We start from the raw sequence: 8,981 nt of genomic DNA, 5'->3' as shown, positions 1-8,981 counted from the left end.
GAGCAGCTCCCCGGTTCTCCTACAGGGAGCAGCTCCCTGGTTCTCCTACAGGGAGCAGCTCCCTGGTTCTCCTACAGAGAGCAGCTCCCTGGTTCTCCTACAGGGAGCAGCTCCATGGTTCTCCTACAGAGAGCAGCTCCCTGGTTCTCCTACAGAGAGCAGCTCCCCGGTTCTCCTACAGGGAGCAGCTCCCCGGTTCTCCTACAGGGAGCAGCTCCCCGGTTCTCCTACAGAGAGCAGCTTCCCGGTTCTCCGACAGAGAGAAGCTCCCCGGTTCTCCTACAGAGAGCAGCTCCCCGGTTCTCCTACAGAGAGCAGCTCCCTGGTTCTCCTAAAGAGAGCAGCTCCCTGGTTCTCCTACAGAGAGCAGCTCCCTGGTTCTCCTACAGAGAGCAGCTCCCTGGTTTTCCTACAGAGAGCAGCTCCCTGGTTCTCCGACAGAGAGCAGCTCCCTGGGTCTCCGACAGAGAGCAGCTCCCTGGTTCTCCGACAGAGAGCAGCTCCCTGGTTCCCCGACAGAGAGCAGCTCCCTGGTTCCCCTACAGAGAACAGCTCCCTGGTTCTCCTACAGAGAGCAGCTTCCTGGTTCTCCTACACTTCCAGTTACAGCGAGCAGCTACCTGGTTCTCTTACAAAGGGCAAAACCACAAGAGAGTGGTGATAAACAGAAAGGAGGGACGAGACAGCAGCGGTGCTGGGATTGGGATTATGTAGAGTGTTTAGAAGAATCTTTTCAGCAACACAGGTGAAAGTGTGTGTGAGCGAGAGTGAGGGACGGATCAGCTCGTGCACAGGTTCCAGTTAGACAGTGTGTGTGTGTGTGTGTGTGTGTGTGTGTGTGTGTGTGTAAATATGAATGCTGCTGAGTGCACACATATGCGTGTGTGTACAGGCATGTCAGTGTAAGTGTTTGGTGGTCAGACACCAGTTTTAATTGTGTTAGTCCGTGAACCAGACCAAGGTCGTACATCCATTAAACTTGTTAAAAACAAGACCAAAATAATATCAGCAAGTTAGTAAAATTCTTACTAAGAATGTTTTATTAAAATAAATGCCAAGGGGTTAATAAGAAATAGAACAACACACACCATGAAAACTATAAAGCAAGCATGTAAAAATACTTATGACAAGAAACGAAAAGTTGCTAATGAGTTAAACAAGCTAGGAGTTGGCAAGAAAACTATATCTAACTCTAGGAAAGGAAACACTCCTAATGAGGGACAGATTTCAAGATGTGAGGGGTGGTGGTGGGGGGGGGGGGGGGGGGGGGGGTGGTTCAAAAACAAGTTGCAGTGGGCTTCATCAACAACAACAAAAAATGTCAGAAAAAGGATTTTATAATATACATACAAAATGAGATTAGAAAAATACATTATAAACCTTTAACAATGGCTGTAAATTACATTATCATACATCGTACTAGGCAGGTCAGAGAATACGGTATCTTTCACCATATACCTGATGAACTAAACCAACCTTTGCAATGTTACAACACGCTGTGCCATTGTATGAGGAAATATTTCTTAATACTGTCAAAATGCTTGTCATATCTTGCTCCATGTTAATATTGCATTTCTAAAAAAAAAAAGTTAAAAAAATTAAGAATAATTCATAACACTGAAAACAAATTGACCTTTTCTGTGTAAAGCATGTATGAGAAAAATAAATAGTATCAGAATGCCAAGGAAAATACTTTAGAGCTCATGTCTCAATTGATTTTTTATAGTATTTTTAAAATATTTGATTAGATACCCCCCTTTTGTTTCAATAACTGAAAACTGCTTGGCTGTGAAGTTGTGTTAGCTGTAGAGACGGCCTAAAGACAAAACGCTTGTTTTGTTTTCACCTTTCATTTATGCACTTTCTCACACGATCATTTTTGGGGCATGATATTCTAATAACCATCTTGATTTGTTTTCACCTTTCATTTATGCACTTTCTCACACTATCATTTTTGGGGCATGATATTCTAATAACCATCTTGATTTTGCATTCAAGCCTCAGTTTTGGATGTAATTGTTTGTTCTACCATGTGCGGGTCTTCACCTCTTCCAGTATTCACACCTGGAACCAACACTACTCAGTAGTAAGGACCTTAAAAAGAGTGCAGACGGCCTCATCGTTTTAGGAGTTTTTCTAGTCTCGGCTATATCATCCAGCTGTATGTCGATCACTTCCAGAATGGCTACATATTGACTAACATAGAAATCAATACATGTCATCCAGCCCCCCCCCCCTCCGAATCTGAAGAGCCCCGAACTGCATCTGGGTAAACCCCCTGGGGTCTTTAGGTCATACGATTATAAAACGGTGTTGGCTACATTCCCCGACTGTAGTGAGAACGCATTGTTAGACTGGATGTTTTCAGTTTGCAGATTTTGAAACAGAGGTATACATGCAAACGGCTTTCCCCCTCTTAATCTCATTTCATATTCAATTTATTCATAAAATGTCCTGGCAGACTTCTGCGTTGCTATTGGCAGTTTGTTCTTTGTAGAATAATCACAGTTACCAGAAAACGAGACAAGGGAAAACACGTTAAATCAAAATGCAGAGAAATAAGAAATGAAACTTGTTCCGATGGCAGAGAAAAGGGCCAAGGATAGAAAATAAAACAAATAAACTGAACTTATACTTGGGAAGACGAACCATGGCACATATTTTAGCTGGTCATACGACTGCTATTCTTTTTGCATAGAATAACTTCAGTAGCTCAGCGATAATGACGGAGCTACCCTGCTCAACTCTTCAGAGCGCATACAGAAGCCGTTCCTCTCTGCAGTTTCCTAGTTGTTGCTGGATATTACTGAACAGAATGTTAACACTTGGAAAAAGAAACAACCGTCGATAAGGCACTTCTTCTAACTTTAAAAAAAAAAACATCTTCTCTGTGTCTCTCTCAACCCCTCTTCGTAACACTTACATCCTTGCAATGTTCCTAGGTATGACTATTTTGGTCTTTATTTTTATTTTCCAAGCCAATAATATCCAAAGTAACACAGCATTTTCGCCACGTCCTTTTTCTGCATACTATTTTTTTTAACCTTTTTCCCCCCCATATTTTGTAACTGCAAGTATAAAAAGCTAAAATTGCCAAAAATATATATGTTTTCTTCTCCAGCATCCTGTAAGAGGATTTCATTGTGTTCTCCATCTTTACTATGTAATGACAGGTAGCTGTATACATACATGTATCTCTCTCTCGCTCTCTCTCTGTGTGTGTGTGTATGTATATATATAACAGGTATGTATAAAGCAATTTGAACAGGCAGGCATGGCTTTCACATCCTATTTTTGTTCTTCAGAAAGAGTAAAAGAAACGGTCAGGGCTCAGGAGCTGGACTATACCTTCGTGGAGACACATTGTGGATGTGCTAATTGGGGGACTTCAAACGGGTATGGTGAGGGTTAAAAATAAAGTCATTTAAATTCAAACAGGCATATTTGCACGAGGGCAAGTATCCCGTCCCCCAAGGATGACTTGATTGGTATCAAATTGGAAAGAGATTAAAAGAAAACTACAAAAACACACTAGCATTTTTTTTGCCAGGGGGTATAGATACAACCAAAAACAAAAAGGCAAAATCAAAAAAAGAGAAAAGGAAATATATACAAACTTCACTATCAGGATCCTCCCTTCACCAGTAGCCATCTTTAGTGTTTAATCGCCTTTGTCTCTTCATGGGAAACTAGAGCTTTACTTACGCAAGCATGAAATCACACCCTTTCAAAGGCTAAAATGGTGGAGAGCCCTCTGCGGTTAGATACATATTTAAGTAGATATAATTCAACTGGAAACGCTCTGGTTAAATATGCGCACAATACTTTTTTTTGTCTTTTAGATCACAGCTCGCATCATTTCTCTAAATACATCAGGCACTGTATACTTGGGACACAGTGTGGAGGAGCATAGTTAAGTTCAGTAGCTAGTTGACTATATATTCACTGTGCCCTCAACCCATCCTACTTTCATTATAGTAATAGAAACACTGCTTCTCATCCTGATTCTTCCCCATATCACCCTGTCCCAGCACCCCACCTAGCTTCCGCTAACTGCCCATGATAGGCCTGCCACTTCAAAAGCTACCTTTTAAGTTCTTACAACCTGCTTTGTCTGGCTAGTCCTTCACAAAAGAGCTCATTAGAATGAATTAACAAGAAAACAGAAAAATCAAGTAAAACCAAAGAAAAACATAACATAAAAACAAATTATAATAAGCTCCATTTGCAGTCAATTTAGCCATGCTTTTAACCGACAGCCGTGGAGGGCACACCCAGAATGTGTCAGCACATTATCGTCTCAGAGGTTCATAATGCACGACCGCATATGAAAATGACAAGAGAATCAACAAGTTGGTGTGAGTCTAGTTTCTCTTTCCTTCTATTTCCTTTTCTTTCAAATGACCCACAAGGAAGTGTGGAATGGGGAGGGAAAGGGGACATACAGTTTGGGATCCGTTCCCATTTACCATTGTTCAGTAATTATTAGTGAGGTCACCGAATCAGAGCAGGTACGGGGGCGGTCGACAGGGAGGACGGGATCTTTATTGAGATTATATATATATATATAAATATATATATATTTGTATTCAGTGCAGATTCATTAGTAACACACACACACACATTCCTCCAGTTTGTGATTCATGAAGAAAAAGAAAGAGAGAGAATGGGAATTCAACTCAATGAACAGAAATCAATTAAATAATAACTTTGGTTGATGTGTTTCTATGAGATTGTGATATATATATATATTTTTAAATGTAAAAAAAAAAAAAATCTAAAACATGTTAGGGTAACTAAGGGCAGGCGCCTCTTTCTCACTGCGTCCCGAGAGGCTAGCAAAAGGCAATTACCAGTTAACTGATCAGCAGGCAGGCTTGGGGCGGCTCGTCATTGGGTGAAGAGTTCAGAGGTCAGAAGGTCATGTGTTAGTTGCCGGTGGCGGCTAGGTGGTTAGAAACAAAAAACAAACAAAAAGAAAGAAAAAATAGAAAGGATATTAGTGTCAGCAAGAAGAGACTGGAATGACATAATTTTTAACAATAAAATTACTGCAATCTCTTATTCCCACTAATTCCCGCCAAGAGACAAACCCAGCTAGCTAATATTGTTATAATCATGAGGTTGTTACATCACGATCTCAACTACTAAGCCCCAACCTGAATTAAAACGTTGTTTAAATCAAAGCGCTACATTGGCCCGAGTACCAGAACTCAAGAGAGGTCGAACAAAGTACAAAACAATAAGTTTTAGTTTCTTTGAGGTTGGAATGGAAATTACCTACAGTGTGATTAGTGGTAAGGAGACTTAAAGTAACTAGCTAGTGTTACGCAATGAATAACAGTAACTAGCTAGTGTTACGCAATGAATAACAGTAACTAGCTAGTGTTACGCAATGAATAACAGTAACTAGCTAGTGTTACGCAATGAATAACAGTAACTAGCTAGTGTTACGCAATGAATAACAGTAACTAGCTAGTGTTACTCAATGAATAACAGTAACTAGCTAGTGTTACTCAATGAATAACAGTAACTAGCTAGTGTTACGCAATGAATAACAGTAACTAGGGTTACGCAATGAATAACAGTAACTAGGGTTACGCAATGAATAACAGTAACTAGGGTTACGCAATGAATAACAGTAACTAGCTAGTGTTACGCAATGAATAACAGTAACTAGCTAGTGTTACGCAATGAATAACAGTAACTAGCTAGTGTTACGCAATGAATAACAGTAACTAGCTAGTGTTACGCAATGAATAACAGTAACTAGCTAGTGTTACGCAATGAATAACAGTAACTAGCTAGTGTTACGCAATGAATAACAGTAACTAGCTAGTGTTACGCAATGAATAACAGTAACTAGCTAGTGTTACGCAATGAATAACAGTAACTAGCTAGTGTTACGCAATGAATAACAGTAACTAGCTAGTGTTAAGCAATGAATAACAGTAACTAGCTAGTGTTACGCAATGAATAACAGTAACTAGCTAGTGTTACGCAATGAATAACAGTAACTAGCTAGTGTTACGCAATGAATAACAGTAACTAGCTTGTGTTACGCAATGAATAACAGTAACTAGCTAGTGTTACGCAATGAATAACAGTAACTAGCGTTACGCAATGAATAACAGTAACTAGCGTTACGCAATGAATAACAGTAACTAGCGTAACGCAATGAATAACAGCAACTAGCGTAACGCAATGAATAACAGTAAATAGGGTTACGTAATGAATAACAGTAACTAGGGTTACGTAATGAATAACAGTAACTAGGGTTACGTAATGAATAACAGTAACTAGGGTTACGTAATGAATAACAGTAACTAGGGTTACGTAATGAATAACAGTAACTAGGGTTACGTAATGAATAACAGTAACTAGGGTTACGTAATGAATAACAGTAACTAGGGTTACGTAATGAATAGATTAATTTCCCCCAATTATTTTTCTTTATGATCAGTATATACAGGAACCATAAATAAAATGTCAAAATCTAAAATGACAGTACCTCATGTACAACTGAAATATCAACATTTTTTCCATGTATTTATCAATTTTATTTCAATACTTAAACACACCGGAGAGAGAACGTTAACTGGCTTTGATTAGGTATGTCCGTCCTACCATTTTTAAAATATTTTTTTTTACAGAAAACAAAAATCAAGACATGAACCAAGTGGAAAAATGATGCCTGGTGGCTACTGTACTGCTGTCTACCTTTTCTACTTCGTGTTCAGTCACTTTCCACTCTGTTCCTCATAAGTAAAACAAATGGAATGATGGAAACAAGGCTGACCTATTTTAGGATCTAATCTCACATCAGAGGAATGTTAGGAAAACGTAGCTTGAAAACGGCGTGTGATACCTGTTCTGTCACCAAGGGCCACAGTTCATGTAAACCAAAGCAATTAACATCGTTTTGCCTGAGCATTGAAATATAGTTCTATATCGAGTACTACGTATGTAAACAATGTGCATAATGTGCAGTATATAAAAACAAGAGAAATCCCCAACTAAGGCAAATATAAGGCAATGCAATCAACAGGCAAAGTAAAGCATCCTAGAGACTAAACTAACCTCTGTCTACAATCCTTTGGTAAGGATGGACGCGCGAGTCATGTCGTCTCATTTTAGTAGCCATTGCACCTAGATTGCAACAAGTCCACAAGGTTAGAAACTGTTCACTTTAGGAGGGGAAAAACAAGTCTTACACAGTAATACATATTGACATTTACATATACTGCTTATACATTAGATCCTAATATACATAAACATGACAGACATGTATGGAAAAAATGCATAGGAAAAAAATAACATTTGCTTTAATTTGATATCTACAAATGTCTAACTTAGGTAGTAAAATGTCACAGTACTCAGTGTTACATAGAGGATTTGTGGAAACCGGTGGGCAGGGGGACAGGGGACTAAAGCTATCTAGCAAAAGAAAAGCTCATCTTCCATAGGAGACGGGGGGGATTGAGGAAGAAAAACAATTGGCTGATTTTGAAAAGGTGTGAAAATCCAATGCAGCTCAGATCCTAATTGGATAGTGCAAGACACCACCTGGCTCTCTCACATCTCTACATCTCTCAGTATCAATCTGCTCACTGGCAGTAGCATTCATTTCTCTCTGAATATTTGTCACAAATGAAGACAGACATTTCAATTACCCTAGTGTGGTTTCTCCTGATATCATACACGCAAATGGGGTAAAATACTATGTTGGTTGCATAGGAACTGTGACTGTGCATAGAGATAAACAATTAGTCTATGACCCAAAACAAATCCCAGATTGAAAAGTGTTCAAGGTAAATCCTTAATGCAACGAGTTGGACAATCTAAAAGTTTGTCTAAAAGCCTAGCTAGAGCGCAGTGCAGTCGGCGAGACACCATTTCAGCACTCAGGGGTCGGCGCTCTTGGGCTTTTATGCGGATGTGTCAATATTTCTGATTTAGTGAGCCGGGGAAGGATAGCCTCCCAGATCTCGGGGACAGAGAGATGGCAGAGTGATGCTGCGGGAGGCCATATTTCTCTGCTCTTCATTACCCAGAAAGCGTTTAAAGAGATTTGTGTCAGAGCCCTTCAATGGCTAAATGGTGGCAGTCCCCACAGAACAGGTCACCGTGACAACCATCTGGGCATCCTGTCAAATGGTACACTAGTAAACTCTCTTGTCTGCAGTTATCAAGTGAGCACTTCTAAAGGAGACAAAGAATGTTGGCCCTAAAATAAGAAGGCCTGGGTAAGTTTCCATGCTGGAATGGAGAGTTGTGGTGGATTAAGCCAGTGACAGTTACATCTCATTTGGAACAGCCAAACAGCCCTCACACTAATATCTATCTATCCTGGCAGGGAAGGCAGACAAGCTGTGTGACGTTTCACAGCGCTGGTTGATAACCAAGCCAGTCCGCCCACATTCCACTCTGCAGCACCAGATGTCCTGAAGTTTCCTCAGACTCCTGAGCAGGTCTGACAGAGCCAGATGCATGTTGTGTTCCGCTGGCGCTCTGTTGCTGAAGGCGGCGATCAATACGGCGAGTAAATAAAACGCACTAAGCTGCTGTCCCCCTCCAAATTAGAGAGAAAATCCAGTAGGTTCTGTACTACAGAACAGCTCCCCCAGGCACCTCTTTCACGGACACACGGGGTCAGCTAACATGGCACCTGTGTATCAGCCGTCTCATGTCAGGATCAACACCTCAGGCATGTCATTAAGGCAGCGACACAAACAGGAAAGGGCCCGCTGTCAAAACTTGACAAGGTATGCCGTGGCAAACAGTCATTATTTGGTCAAATTAGAGGGCGACAGCCTCCATAAAATGTGAGGTATTATCGTCAGTCACGTCTAAATGTTTCTTCCACGGAATATTGCTCTGAGCGCCGGCGTGCAGACACACCCGCACCTACGGAATGTAATTCCCACGGCTGACATATTGACTGGGGAATGTCGGTGGCTCGTACTAAGTTGAAGTTCAAG

General features: G+C 40.6%; 1 protein-coding gene across 4 annotated transcripts in view; it reads right to left on the bottom strand.

Annotated features, from left to right (window-relative positions):
- Positions 1–1,016: 1,016 nt before the first annotated feature.
- LOC139375387 (protein quaking-A-like) overlaps positions 1,017–8,981 on the bottom strand; it is a 131,356-nt gene continuing 123,391 nt past the window's right edge. For 3 of the 4 annotated variants that reach the window (XM_071117119.1, XM_071117121.1, XM_071117120.1), the window contains exons 7-8: positions 7,081–7,149; positions 4,764–4,945 (exon numbers count right to left, since the gene is read on the bottom strand). In XM_071117119.1, the coding sequence (XP_070973220.1) occupies positions 4,929–4,945; positions 7,081–7,149 (86 nt within the window). In that variant the 3' untranslated portion in view covers positions 4,764–4,928. Of the gene's footprint in view, positions 1,847–1,921; positions 4,946–7,080; positions 7,150–8,981 lie in introns of those variants that run through there. The other variant, XR_011627788.1, reaches the window with a different exon arrangement.

Source organism: Oncorhynchus clarkii, chromosome 19 (assembly GCF_045791955.1).
Source record: "Oncorhynchus clarkii lewisi isolate Uvic-CL-2024 chromosome 19, UVic_Ocla_1.0, whole genome shotgun sequence".
NCBI classification, from domain to species: domain Eukaryota; kingdom Metazoa; phylum Chordata; class Actinopteri; order Salmoniformes; family Salmonidae; genus Oncorhynchus; species Oncorhynchus clarkii.
Note: the sequence above shows the minus strand (reverse complement) of the source record. Positions and strands in the feature narration are given on the sequence as shown.